The sequence below is a fragment of the Ictalurus furcatus genome, chromosome 20, assembly GCF_023375685.1.
Source record: "Ictalurus furcatus strain D&B chromosome 20, Billie_1.0, whole genome shotgun sequence".
NCBI classification, from domain to species: Eukaryota; Metazoa; Chordata; class Actinopteri; order Siluriformes; family Ictaluridae; genus Ictalurus; species Ictalurus furcatus.
Genome location: NC_071274.1, coordinates 9661064 through 9676625, shown reverse-complemented (window position 1 = coordinate 9676625; position 15562 = coordinate 9661064). Strand labels below are relative to the sequence as shown.

Sequence of the window (15562 nt, the reverse complement as noted above, 5' to 3'; positions counted from 1 at the left end):
TAAAAATAAAAATAAAAATAGTAGTCTCCATTACAATTTGTGCAGTTTCATAAGGAAATTGACTGGTAAGTTTTATTGAGCATCTTGCAGAACCAGCCACAGTTCTTCTGGAGACTTTGACTGTCTTTGCACTTGCTTCTTATTTTTGAAGCAAAACCCAGCAGCCTTCATTATGTTTGTTTGTTTTGTTTTTTTTTTGTCTGAAAAGTGGTCTCTTACATAATGTGCTGCTTTCTTTCTTGACATAAAATTTTTTCTGTAACATTTAATTTTGGGTTAGAAAACTAATGCTTGGGAATCTAAAATGTTTTCTGTAGTGACATGATAATGTAGAAGTCATAAAATAAAAAATCTATAACAAAGGTTGTACTAAAAATATCAGGTGCCTAAAACTTTTGCACAGTACTATGTGTGTGTGTGTGTGTGTGTGTGTGTGTGTGTGTGTGTGTGTGTATTAATTTTTTTTAATGGTGGACAGAGCTTGGGGTCACAGTAAATTTATAATGTCCATTTGGGATCGTTTGTCTAAAAAATGTGGGAACTGCTGGTCTACACACATTGCATTGCCATTTAGTCAGAGTGCACAAATAAGAGCTTCAATAGCTAGGTTCCTCTCTCTCCACCATGAATTGAAAGTAACTCACATAAGACTGTACTGTGTACATTGTTGTTGTACATAGTTTAACTTTTCTGAGTTTGAAACTTTGTTACAGTCACTTTGTTACAGCACTATTTGCGAATCTCCCCTGTCTCTTTGACTTCTCTCTCATTCAAGCCCAAAGAGCTGAAACCCTATTGTAATTGTAAGGATTTTTATTATTTTTTAGGGGTTCAAACCTAAAGGGCTGAAACCCTATTGTAATTGTAAGGATTTTTACATTTAGGGGTTCAAGCCCGAAGAGCTGAAACCTTATTGTAATTGTAAGGATTTTTATTATTTTTTTAGGGGTTCAAGCCTGAAGGGCTGAAACCCTATTGTAATTGTTAGGATTTTTACTATTAGGGGTTCAAGCCCGAAGAGCGGAAACCCTATTGTAATTGTAAGGATTTTTAGGCTTTCAAGCCTGATTGTAAGGATTTTTATTATTCTTTTTTATTTATTTTATTATTATTATTCTGCCCTAAAACTGATTGTGCAGACCAAACCGTAAGGCCCAGAGAGCTGAAACTTTGAGCTGAAATGTCACAAAGTTTCGGCCAGATTGGCCAGATGGTGGGGCTATTGTGAGCATGTTTAGAAAAAAGCCCATAACTTTTGAACCGTTTATCACAGACTCAAGTGTCTTATCTATGGAATCCTTGGGACCAGCCAAACAAAATGTATATCTGATTTCATTGCCACCTATAAAAATTTTCCGCCATCTTGGATTTTTTGTAAAACCTACTTTTGCAAACTACTCCTAGGTTTTTCGTCCAATCAGGACCAACACAGTGCCAAACAATTACAAAAAACATGAAACTGGCTGTAACTATGGAACTATTGAAATAGAACTATGGTAACTATTGATTTAATTGACATCAAAATTAGCAAAGAGTCTTTGTCTCAGTTGCCATGAGCACATTCATGTATGTTGAAAAACATGGCCGCCATCGGTCAATCAAATTTCAATAGCTATTAGGCAAGATTGGTGGGCCTATTTGACACTTGGTCTAAGAGGTTATTACAAAGTTTTAAACAAGTCGGCCACTAGGTGGCATTATCACGATTTTTGTTGGGCTTAATGGATGTATATAACACAGTGTTTTGAACAAACACAAATAATATATTTGTGTTTGTTAACACAAATAAAAAAGACATATCAAGAAGAACACATATCAAGACATATCATTTATGAAAAGACATATCAAGACATGATATGTCTTTTCATTCTAAACATATTTGCCTCAAGAACCATTGGTGTACATTTTTCAGATAATGTTAAAAACATACTTTTCTGAACTAGTCATAGTTTTTTTGCTCAACTGAAATAAACCTATTGCAGCACAATATTTGGATGTGTTAGATCAATAGTTATCCAAAAAAAGTTTTGATCTACCCTCGCAAGGGCACATCAAAAATGGCGGCACTTGTCAAAAATGGAGGTGTTTGGCCACTTGATGGCACTATAATAGTAAAAGAACTTGGAAATGGCTGTATAAATGGCGTGTAAATGATTGAATATCATTAAATGTTTCAGACATACACATATTCTTTGTATCATACATTAGATCTTCTCATCCTGAACAACTTTGCCTCTAGGACTACTGCTGACAATCAAATCGTTCGTTAAATATTTGAGATTATTTTAAAAATCTAGTTCTGCGAACTAGTCCTAGGTTATTTTGTCTACAGTTTGTTTGGCTCAGGTGCCATAACATTCTATGAGGACATTCACGTATGTTGAAAAACATGGCCACCATAGGCCAATCAAACTTCAGCAGCTATTAAACAAGGTTAACGATGGCCAATCGGATAATGTTAAAAACCTACTTATGCGAACTAGTCATAGGTTTTTCGCTTAATATCGATGAAACAAGTGGTACAAGATTCTCTGGAGTCTATTTATAGATAATCATTGTAAAAAAATGTTACTTTCAATTTTACGTGTCAAAGGCATGACAAAATTAAAGGTAGTGAACTTGGCCAAATTAGTTAAATAGTAATAACTCTTAAAGGGAATGAGCTATTTTCACCAAACTTGGTATCACTTGACAAGAATTGTGAACTTTGATGATGCTTCAGCGATACACATGTTCTTTGTATCATATGTTAGATCTCCTCATTCTGCACAACTTTGCCTCTAGGACCACTGCTGGTAATCAAATCGTTCATTAAATATTTGAGATTATTTTAAAAATCTAGTTTTGCGAACTAATCCTAGGTTTTTTGTTCAACCTCACTGCATTACAATTCTCTGTATTCTCTAGGTCAATAATTATTTTTTTAAAGTGTGGATTGTTACCCTCTGTATAGCTACAACAGGGTCATGTAGAAAATGGGCAAGGCAAAATATACTCTGTAAATCCTAAACAGACAGTCAAAACTTCACCAAACTAGGTGAGCACATGTGACATATAATTCTAAATAAGCATGGAAACCTTTATGAAGATCAGACAATAGGTGGCGCTATTAAAACCATATATTTCCATAGTTAATTGCCTGAGTTGGCTGTTAATTTTCTTTTCCATCTCTGATCTAGGTGTCTACAGGCTTGTTAAAGTATATATAATACCATTTTACACATGTGCTTTAAGGCCTTAAAATGTGGGCTTGGGCAAACGTACCCAAAATCCTATAACACCTCAAGGAATGCTTAGATCTTCTGGAAAGTAGATAAGCTCATGTGACATATGACTCTGAACAAGCACACAAATGTTATGTAGATCGGGCGATAGTTATCTCTATAAACAGCTAAAAAGGTGAAAAATGGCTATATTCTTATGGTAAATTCAATGAAATTGCCATTATAACCACTAGATAGCAGCAGAGGACCACTCTTTGGCTCATTCTGCTCAATAATATAAAACTTTTCACAGGTTTTTCTTTTGAAATCATATTTAGACATTATAAAATCACTATAATTTGTTCATTTGAGGTATCGGGGTTTGCAAATATATCATATTATGATTACAGTGAGATCGGGAAATGATGTTATAAAGGGGAGCCCTGAAATAAACATTTTCTTACCCATCATTTATTCCAAGAATCTATATCTACAACAAAATTTGTGTGAAATCTGAAAATGGTATTATAAAGGGGAAACCTGGAATAAGCATTTTGTTTCTTGTCATTCCTTATAGGATTGCACAATGTTAAGTAATATCTTTTAATGTCTTTAAGGGCCCTAAACAGCTTGAACCCCGATAATTGCTGCTTGCCGCTATATTTATTTTTGTCATTGGAACTTTTGATTGAGTTTATACTGCTTGCCATCCACCACGCATGGAGTCTTTGAACTCCCCGCCACTCCCTGTCTCCTCTATTGTTCTCCTGTTTCATAACAGAAGAGGCAGTGACCTATTTCATATGGTAATATAATAAGCTCAGCATGAACACGCATACTGGCATGGTTCATAAAAGTTCATATATGAACTCTCTCTCTTCTCACCTCTTCTTCCACACATCCTCTGGTTTTACACACACAGCTCATCTCTCAACTCTCTCTTACCCCCACACATTCAAAAATTTCTTTACATAGTATGTCCATGTAGACTTTAGTTAAGTGGTTTTCTTTCCTCTGTGTTTCAGTTAATTGCATTTTATTGAATGCTTTATTGCCTGGTCTTGGTTTTGATATTATAACAAAGAAAACTATTTAGAACTACTAAGTCACAGATTTATTATTTAACTTTTAATCATTTTTACTTATTTAATACAATCTTTAAAAATAGCTTAATTGCTAATTAAAATTCTAAATTATAAATGGGCATATTTTATCACAATTTTATCATAATTGTTTTATGAGACTGATTGTACTGGTAACTCATACTTGTAAATTAACCACAAGGAATATAAAATATACTTAGTATTTAAAAATTTCACAGACATGGCTTGTGTCAAAAGGATTTGTAAATAGTGTTCAGAACATTAGGGTTAAGTATACTGCATTAGTTTACTTGATTTTATAATGTCTAAATGAAGGTTTTAATCAAGTCCAGTAATGCAAGGGCTGACATACCAGGTTCTTGTTTAGCTGTACCAATAGTCACCTCAAGTTCTGGATCTGAAACACACAGAAAAACAACTGAGCAGCTAATCCATATATACATATACAGTTAAATACAGGAATATCACACAAAGGAACATGGTGAACATGGTAGCTTTCTTTTTCATGTAAAAACAAAGTAAAAGAAACAATTCTTGTAATATGTATTATGTGACAGCAGGGTCATGTTCGAGCACTGCGAATTGAGACAAGGCAGGTTGAACTGGCAGTAACGTGATGATTTTCACCTGTGCGATTACTTTTTTTTTCAGTAACGACGTTGGCGAGAGAGAGGTTCAGAGCTGGTGGAGTTTGTGCTCAACGCACCTGAATAGAGTGTATTTAATTGAACTTAATCTGAACTAGTTAGATTAACTAGTTTTGTTTAATCCGGCTTTGTGAATTGTGCTGAAAAGTGCAGCCAAGAAAATAAAGCTCAGAGGAAAGTCTGCTTGTCTCCTTCCTGAGTCCTTCCTCACACCCAGACACACCGAGTTCTACATATACAGTCAGGTACATAAGTATTCGGACAGTAACACAATTTTGGTACTTTTGCCTCTGTACACCACCACAATGGATCCGAAATTAAGCAATCAATATGTGATTGATGTGTGATTGAACATGTGATTTACTTTCAGATTTAATTCAAGAGGTTTAACAAATTTAATTAACATATTGAATTAAATGTTTAGGAATTACTAATCAACTAGTGTGAAACCACCTGAAAGGGGCGGCCATGGTACTCCACAGAACTTGACGTTGATTGGACTATGATATATCCAGAGGCAGAACAAACTGTCTAGAACAGTGACAGCTGGGAACTCTGTGGTAGAATGTGACATAAAAATTCCCTCCCCTTCACCTTTTGGTGATGCATCACCTTTCTCCAACCATAAGGCTTCTCCTTTAAGTCAAAAAATTATAATTTAGTCTAATCCATCCACAAAACATTTTTCTATTTGCTTTTTGACTTGTCCATGGGATCTTTAGCAAACTGAAGAAGGGCAGCAATGTTCTTTTTCGAGAGCAGTTGCTTACTCCTTGCAACCCTGCCATGTACACCATTGTTATTCAGTGTTCCCTTGACAGTGGACTCATGCACATTAACATTAGCCAGTGTAAGAGAGGCCTTTAGTTACTTAGACTATTCGTCTAAGACTTGACTTAGACTATTCTCGTGGACTATTACACGTTTTGCTCTTGGAGTGATATTTGTTGGTTGACCACTCCTGGGGAGGGTATCAATAGTTTTGAATTTCCTACATTTGTACACAAACTGTCTGAATGTGGATTGGTGGAATCCAGACTCTTTAGAGATGGTTTTCTAACCTTTTCCAGTCTGATGTGCATCAACAACTCATCAACGGGCCAGGAAACCTTTGCAGGTGTTTTGAGTTAATTAGCTGATTACAGCTCTTCTCAGGTCGACATTTCTGTATTATAAATTCTATTCTGTATTATAAATTCTATGTATTATAAATCCTAATATTTTGAAATACTGGATTTTTGATTTCCATGAGCTGTAAGCCACAATCATCAAGAACAAAAAGGCTTGGAATATTTCACTTTATGTGAAATGAATGTAGAATATATGTAAGTTCCACTTTTTGAATTTTAAATTTTTTTGAGATGCACCTCTATATATGTATGTATGTATGTGTGTGTGTGTGTGTGTATGAACATATATTATATATATATATATATATACACATACACACACGCACACACGCACACACACACCACTCAGCCATAACATTAAAACCACTGACAGGTGAAGTGAATTCATTACTTATCTCATTACAGAGGCACAAGTCAAGGGGAGGCATATAAAGGGCAGCAAGTGAAGTGAACAGTCGATGCGTTGGAAGCAGGAAAAATGGGCAAGTGTAAGGATCTGAGTGACTTTGACAAGGGCCAAATTGTGATGGCTAAAAGCTCTCCAAAACAGCAGGTCTTGTTGGGTGTTCCCAATATGCATTGGTTAGTACCTACCAAAAGTGGTCCAAGAAATGACAAGTGGTGGACTAGTCATGGGAGCCCAAGGCTCACTGATGCATATGGGTAGTGAAGGCTAGCCCATCTGGTCTCATATGATGCGGTACTTTTGTTATTCTACTTAATTTGGGGGTTAAAGTAGTCACACACATCTCCCGGAAATTCTGAACAATTTGAGGTATGATCCGTGTCTATGAGTCAAACGGCAGGACTAGTTAGGTGCCAAATATTTCCTATGGAGATAGTAAATCTAAACAGACTGTCTGTTTGCTCCTCTAGACTCATTTTAGTGTGTATTGTAAAATCTGACAGGAAATTCCACGACGTGCGGATTGCATAAATTTCCCAAATGGGATTTCCTGATTCTCTGGATAAATCTGAACAGTTTGCCCTGCAATGGATCGGCACCCTGTCCAGGGTGGACCCCACCTTGTGCCCGATGCTCCCTGGGATAGGCTCCAGGTTTCCCCGTGACCCTGAGAAGGATAAGTGGTATAGAAGATGGATGGATGGATGGAAGGAATCTGAACAGTTGAACACATTATTCATGTCTGTGTCACAGTGTGGGTGTTAGGGGGGTCCAATACTTCCCATTATCCTCTATGGGGCTGTAATAACGCCATTTTCTGTACTTTCCTGGCAAAAATTCTGATACACAATGTATATGTGCCAGGTCTACTTCCTAAGATGTACAAGAGGTTATGTGATATGAGCATTTCAGCCAAACAACAGCTGAGCTGTGACATCCATGTTTTATTCTCCTTTCATGTTCTACGTGAGTTTTTGGCCACGTGCGTGAAAAGTGCACATGGGAATGTTAAGCGAAGTAATAGCACACCCCTCCCAATGGGGCTGTATGTTCTGAGGTTTGTTTTGTGAAGGTGTAATGTGGGACTGGACAAAACGTCCAGAAGAATAAAAAGAAGAAGAAAAATAAGCCTGCGCAATCATAATAGTGATGCTTTGCATAGCATAATGGTACTTGCCTGTGCAAAATTCGACAGTGACATGCAGCTGCACATGTGGGTAATCAGGGGGAGCTACATGTGTGTATATGCTTGTTGAAGCATAACACCTTCCATATATGGGTATTTGTAATGCTTGTATTTGAATTGAGTTTATGATATAATAGGCTTTATGGCAGTCCAAATACTCATACCGCAATTCTCCTCAAGTGTTTTGAAATGTCATCTCTATGTTTCAGTACTTTTGTGATTCCACTTATTTTGTGGGTTAATGTGCATGTGATGTCACTAGAATACCCATAATGCAAGTTTCCGTTGAGCTGAGTGTTTTGATATGTCGCGTCTATATGTCACTTTTGCAAGGAGGTGATGCCGGATGCAAGTGCAGTTAAGAGCTTTATTAAGCTTTATTAAGCTTTATTAAGGCAGACAGATCCAAAATGTGCATCAAAATTGTAGTCAAAAACAAGCAAAAGTTCAGACGAACAGCAAACAGGATAGACTAGTCAAAAACCAGAATCAATGAACAGGAGGACGAAAATAGGATCAAACTGAAATGAAATGAGAAAGAGGATCAAAAGGCTTGGTACAGTATAAACACTCAATACTTCGCATTGAACAAAGACACACGAGGGGTTTAAATACTACAAATAATCAAGGGTAAACATAAACAGCTGAGACACATTAGGAGACAACCAATAACATAACAGGGGTGGAGACATGACATAAACCATAACAAATACACGTGTAATGGTAAACAAAAACAACATCAAAAACCCGGAATTGTGCGCTGTTGCGTTTCGGGCTGTTGAACATGCTGCTTGGTCCGACGTTCAGTGCGAGGGGAAATCTCTAACACTATGCTTTGGAACTTTTGTGACATCACTAGAATATCTCATAATGCAATTCTCCTCATTAAGGTGAGTGTTTTGATATGTCATATGTCTATGTTATTGTTAATAAATTTTGGGGCAGCTGTGGCTCACATGGTAGAGTGGGTTGTCCACTAATCACAAGGTTGGCAGTTCGGTCCCTGTCACACATGCCTCCACATATCGAAGTGTCCTTGGGCAAGACACTGAACCCCATGCTCCAAATGGCAGGCTAGCATCTTGCATGGCAGCTCTACTGCCACTGGTGGGTGTGAATGGGTGAATGAGAAACAGTGTAAAGCGCCTTGTAGAAACACTAAGGTTAAAAGGCACTATATACGTGACGTCATTATAATACCCGTAATGCAATTCTCCTTATTGAGCTGAGTGTTTTTATATGTCATGTCTATGTTGCTGTAGTTTTGTGATTTCACTTATTTTGGGTGTTAACATGCTTGTGACATCTGACACACACACATATATACATATATACATATACATATATACATATACATATACACACACACACATATATGTAGACACATATATATATATATATATATATATATAGGGTGAAATATGTATTGGACGTGTCAAAATTTTTTTCAGTAAATATATTTCTTATGAGGCTATGAATATAACCAGACATCAGTATTAACTCAATAAATCCAGAAATATAAAGAATTCACAACATTAAAGTCCATAAATAAAGTTATGTGTAATTAAGTGGATTTACACAGGAAAAAAGTATTGGACGCGCGAACTAAAATTTATTTAATACTTAGTGGAGAAGATCTTGTTTGTAATGACAGCTTCAAGACACTTCCTGTATGAAGAAATTAATTGGCCGCAGTATTCAGGTGTGATTTTGGCCCATTCTTCTAAACATACTGTCTTTAAATTTTGTTCAATTGGATTCAAGTCAGGTGATTAACTGGACCATTCTAATGCCTTGATTTTGTTTTCTCTGAAACCAATTGAGAGTTTCCTTTGCTGTATGCTTTGGATCGCTGTCCTGCTGGAAGGTGTTGTATATAAAATATACATGAAATAAACACGAGGGAGACCTAGTATGAGTAATATGTAATCTTATTGAGAATTCACTGGGCTGGTGGACTGTATGAACGGATGTTTACCTAAGACACAACACACAGATAAGCAAGGCGCAAACCATACATGTATTTGATTAGTGCGGCAGGCCTCAGCGCGTAGGTGGACGGTCAACTAAGAGACACACACACAGGCCTATGCCACCACGCACACACATACAGGAGGAATACAGAACATTATAAGAATAATAAAAGGAGTATTAAGATATTATAAGGATAATATAATGATATTATGAAGTAGGGAGTACAGTAAACCACTTGCAAGCAGTATAACCATATATATATAACAGAAATGTAGAGCAAATATGAAAGGAAATTATAAACCAGAAATACAGAAAAATGTGAAAGAAACTTACTCATAATATACTTGGAGGTGGGGAAGAGTCTTGTCTCACGAGAAAAAGTCAGGAGTAATACAGACGAAGGCCTTAATTTTTAAGAGAGAACCAAGTGGGGCCATTTATAAGGGTAGTTGAGTCACGTTGCACCCGCAAGATAACTGTGAGACCAAGGTCTCTCCGAAATGTTGTGTCTCGTACCTCTTTCAAACCTAATGGTGTTCGGAAAAGGCTCTTTTCAAAACATACTGGTAATTTTGATAAGCCCTTTCTAAAACAGAATGGTAATTTTGATAAGCTCTTTCTAAAACACATTGGTGTCTGGGTCATCCTGACCCTAAGAAAACTATATAAATAGAAGAGCTTCAGCTCTGGTTTTTTGAGATCGCATTTTGGGATATCTCAAACTGTGGGGATCTCGTGTGGTGGAACGGAACGAATAAACCTGGACCCTTGCTTCTTCTCACTCACGGCTGGTGTCTTATTTTTCTTGCTCCAATTGAATATGTGAGTATCTGTTTCTATGTTAAGTGTCTTCAGGTAATAGGCAAAATTTGGGCCAGCAAAGGTCCAGCCACGTTTCATCTTCATCATCAAGGTGGATGGCAGCAGATTCTTCTCAAGAAGAATCTTCCGGTAAAGGGCTACATTCATTGTTCCTTCAATTATATAAAGTCTGACAGTACTATGTGATGAAAAACAGCCCCACACCATGATGCTTCCACCTCCAAACTTCACTGCTGGTATAGTGTTTTTAGGGTGATTTGCAGTGCCATTTCTTCTCCAAACATAGTGACAGCTAAAAAGTTACATTTTGCTCTTGTCTGACCAGATCACACTCTCCCAGTATTTCATAGGCTTGTCCCAATGAGTTGTAGCAAACTTTTCATTAGTAATGGAGTCTTGCGGGGTGATCATGAGCAGTGGAGTGCATTGCCTAGTGTTTTCCCCATGATGATGGCACCTGGTGCCTCCAAGTATTTCTGGAGCTCTTTCTGAGTGGTCCTAGGCTCTTTGGCTACTCTTCTCACTATTCTTCTGACTCCCTGGTCAGAAATCTTTTGAGGAGCTCCTGTGTGTGGTCGGTTGATGACAGAGTGATGTTGCTTCCACTTGCGGATAATGGCCCCAATGGTGCTTAATGGAGGATTCAGAAGTTTTGAAATACATCTGTATCCAATTCCATCAATATGTTTTGCAACAACATGGCTGCAAAGGTCTTTGGAGAGCTCTTTGCTTTTACTCATCATGAGATGTTTCTTGTGTGACACCTTGGCAATGAAAAGCCTTTTTATATCCAGCAATTTACTAACCCAGCTGATATTAATTTGCACAGATAGGAGGTATAATTACTTATTGATTTTGAGCTGGTTCTTGCCTTACCTTGCCCTGGAGAACTGCTTTTTCTTAGCGTGTTCAATACTTTTTTCCTGTGTCATGCCACTTTATTACACATAACTTTATTTATGGACTTTAATGTTGTGAATTCTTTATATTTCCAGATTTCTTGAGTTAATATTGATGTCTTGTGAAAATTTCATGTGAATAGCCTCATTGGAAATATATTTACTGAAAAAAATGTTGACACATCCAATACTTATTTCCCCCACTATATGTTGTCAGGACCTGCAGCTTTCTGTGGGTCAATCTGCACAGAGTTTTCCTGAAAGTACTTGGCTGGTGGGAGTTGGGGTGGTCTTCCTCACTGACATGTTGTTCTGTGCTTCAAACCATGCATAGAAGTTGTTCAGTGCATGTTCTGGAAGGAAGTTCCATCATCTATCTATCTACTTGCTGATGTAGCCAGTTACTGATGCTGTGTATTCCTCCAAGTCTGTGTTGTTGTGGTATGTAGCAGTCTGTCTGAACATATTCCAGTCTGTGTGCTCAAAACAGTCCTGAAATGCTGACATAGCTCCCTCAGACCAGGTCCTCACCTTTTTCAGAACCAGTTTGGCATGTTTAGAAGTGGTCTGTATGCTGGGATTAGCATAACAGAGATGTGGTCTGAGCTGCCAAGGTGGGGGCAGGGTGCAGCCTTGTAAGCACCATGAATGTTGGTGTAAACAAGATCTACAGTGTTTGTACCACAAGTTGGAAAATCAACAAGCTGGTGGAGTTTTGGCAGCAGTGATTTCATATTGGCGTGGTTAAAATCTCCGGTGACAATGAAAAATTCATTGGGGTGCGCTGTCTGTAAGTCACTGATAGCCCTGTAGAGTTCATTTAGTGCTTCCTTAGCATTAGCCCTGGGTGGAATGTACGCCATTACAATGAGCACAGTGGTAAGCTCTCTGGTCAGCATTTCATAGACAGTGAACATTGGAGAGGAGAATGGATGGTAGAGCCAGATCTGCTAGCATGCCAGCTTACTTTACACACTTCAACTGCCTCGCACACTGTTTCCGGTGCCCTCTCTTCCGGCCAGCGGCATCAGGCAATACGATGGTCCCAGGGCCTGGTTCGTGTGGCAGCCCGAAGGTTGTGTAGCTCATCTGACAGCCAATCATTTATTTCTCCTGAACTATGTTCTCCAATGTTCAGCGGAATTTGGCAATGATAGACATGTACACCAGTGCTTCCAATGTACATCTTATCAATTTAAAAGGTTTCCCAATTGGTGTAAGCTACATGTAACATGCACCATACTAGTGGATCCAAAGTGGCCACTGCATGCTACTGCGCTGCCATCTTTCCAACTTTGTTCTGAATCCACTAATGCATTAAGGAGATGTAGCCTCACATCCATTTTGCCGTGCTCATAGTCAAATTTGTTTTCACGTTATTCGAGAACGGTTTGACAAATCAAGCCAAATTTGATAAGTTTTTGTTTGCATAATCTGATGATGATCTGACTTGATTTTCGCAAAAATCTGACAAAGATTCTTGGAGGAGTTTAAAAAAGTAGCCTTTCAAACATTTCAAAATGGCAGACAGCAAGCTTGGCAAACCATGGCACAATTGTTATTATTGATCTCGGCATGACACAAGGAATCTATCATGATCAATCTCATTACATTACATTACATTATATTTATTCATTTAGCAGACGCTTTTATCCAAAGCAACTTACAAATGAGAAAATACAAGCAAAGTGATATATCAAGCAGAGAATAATACAAGTAGTGCTACCATACAAGATCTGTTAATTGAGTTCCAGAAGAAGCAAAGTCCGCAGAGTAGAGGTGTAAGTGCCAGAGTAAATTTATTTATTTATTTATTTATTTTATGGGTTGGTTAGGTGTTCACGGAAGAGGTGGGTCTTTAGCTGTTTTTTTGAAGATGGTGAGAGATTCTGCGGTCTGGATTGAGGTTGGAAGTTCATTCCACCACTGAGGAACAGTTAGTTTGAATGTTCTTGAAAAGGATCTTGAGCCACGCTGAATAGGTACTACTAAGCATCGGTCGTTGATTGATCGCAGATTGCATGAGGGAACGTAAGCCTTCAGGAGAGTGTTGAGGTGGGGGGTGCTGTTCCAGACAAGGTCTTGTACATGAGCATCAAGGCCTTGAATTTGATGCGGGGGCTACAGGAAGCCAGTGGAGGGAGATGAAGAGGGGTGTGACATGGGTTCTCTTGGGCTGGTTGAAGACGAGGCATGCTGACATCTCATTATAATAGACAAAAGTTGTTAAAAGGTGTTATAATTTTTTTTAATTGCATTATAATTTTTTGTTCTGAAACTGTGCAGCTGCCCTTAAGTCATGATGACTATGACGCTAAAGTGTTACGAAGATATTGCCATGTCCATTTTGGCATGCCCGCCATTTAATTTGTTTGTGTGCTATTCGAAAATGGTTTGGGCTATCAAAAATTTTCTGATACATTTTTGCCAGCATGGTCTCATGATGTTCTGAGACAATTTTGGTGAAAATGGGAGCAGCGATCTAGGAGGAGTTCAAAAAAGGTTTTCAAAGTAATTTAAGCTGGTGGACAGCAAGTCACTAAATTCAAAATGGCTATCATGCAAAATGGCCGACCTAAGAAAATTTTATATAATTTGACTTGGAATACCTCACAGAATCTAAAGAGAACAGATTCATGATTTTAGGACTAACTGCTTTTTTCATATCTCATGAACACTAGGTGGCATTGTTCTGAAACTGTCCCGGCAACCTCATGACATGATGCCTTTGACATATACTAAGTTTGGTCTGAATACACTAAAGCATTACAGAGATATAGCCTCATGACTGTGTTAGCATGCTCACTGTCAAATTTGTTTGCACCATATTCGAAAGTGGTTTGGACCATCAATATTCTTTTAATAACTTTTTGCCAGCATCTATGCCAACATGAACCCTGTCAAATTTGGTGAAGAGCCGATGAACCGTTTCAGATGAGTTTGAAAAAGTATGTTTTTCAGAAAATTCTAAATTCTCTGATGGAAAATGACATCATAGGGTGCAGTCGAATCGTTTTGAGCCAAGGAATCAGAGAGAGAAAAAAGGAATTTTGTTTCTAGTTCTTATGGTTCAGAAGTTATTAACATAAATGACAGTCAAACTTTGAGCAGTTGGTGGTGCTAGAGGGTTTGAGACTGTGCTCTATCTGAGACTATACTCTATCTGTGTGCCAAATTTCATAACTGTGCCACAAGCAGTTCCATGTGCTGTCACAGACTCAAGAGTGAAAGAAGAAGAAGCAGAAGAAGAAGAGGAAGAAAATAATGGATACAATAGGTGCCTAGCACCTGTGGTTCTTTTCCCCTAATAATAAGTTTATGAAGCAGAACAGTATGTTGGCATTATCAAGTTAACATAATTATCCAAGATGTGGCTTACCTTTACACTCAGCAGCACTCATTTCAGGGACAATTCTCACATTGTCCACCGAGATATGTCCAGACAATGTGCTGTCAACAACACCCTCAATAATCACCTAACACATACATACAAAGATACAATATTGAATAACTATAATAATAAAAAAAGTCAACACAGTGGCTTGTTGAGGTGTGGGGATAAAAAAGTTACCTTGTATGGTTTATTAGCATGGGGCATCAGAACTCTTCCTTCTTTCCAGCCTTTAGTCTCTTGCCAATCCATCCTCCAGAGCAGTACCTCCTTTTCTATCTTTTTTTCATCTCTCTGTCCATCTTTTCCTTCTTCCTGCAGCTGTCCGCTTTCTCCCACTCCCTCCCCTCCTCCCTCTGTCTTCTGCCAAATATGTAGGGCACCTGTGTGCTCTCCAGTAAACCGGTACCAGAATGACACACACAGATCTTCATCAAGAGACATAACAGGCAAACTGACCAACCGTGCCAATCTGACTTTACTTTCCATCTCGTTCTGTCTTTCTGCCTCTGCAGTTCTTTCTCTTTCCATCCCTCTCTTCCTTACTGTCTTAGTCTTCTGCTCTAGCTCTCGCGCTAATGTCTTCTCTGTCTCTGGATAGAGTGAATCTCTGGTCAGTGCAGTGTAGATGAAGTTTCCTGGTTCCCCTGATGACAGCCAAACATAAGCATCTATGAACAGATATACTGAGTGTGTGAAACAAACACACTCATGAAGAGACTATGTGTGTAAACATTTTTGCAATGCTGAAGATGATTTTTGAAATTCATTTAATATAACCTTTTAACAGTGAAGACAGTT

The 15562-nt window shown here is 38.1% G+C and overlaps 1 protein-coding gene across 2 annotated transcripts in view; it reads right to left on the bottom strand.

Moving 5' to 3' along the window:
• The window catches only part of LOC128623995 (neuropilin-1a-like), a 113152-nt gene that overhangs the window by 16918 nt on the left and 80672 nt on the right, over positions 1 to 15562 (bottom strand). The window contains exons 14-16 of one of the 2 annotated variants that reach the window (XM_053651245.1): positions 14942 to 15432; positions 14750 to 14846; positions 4659 to 4703 (exon numbers count right to left, since the gene is read on the bottom strand). In XM_053651245.1, the coding sequence (XP_053507220.1) occupies positions 4659 to 4703; positions 14750 to 14846; positions 14942 to 15432 (633 nt within the window). Of the gene's footprint in view, positions 1 to 4658; positions 4704 to 9129; positions 13574 to 14749; positions 14847 to 14941; positions 15433 to 15562 lie in introns of those variants that run through there. The other variant, XM_053651246.1, reaches the window with a different exon arrangement.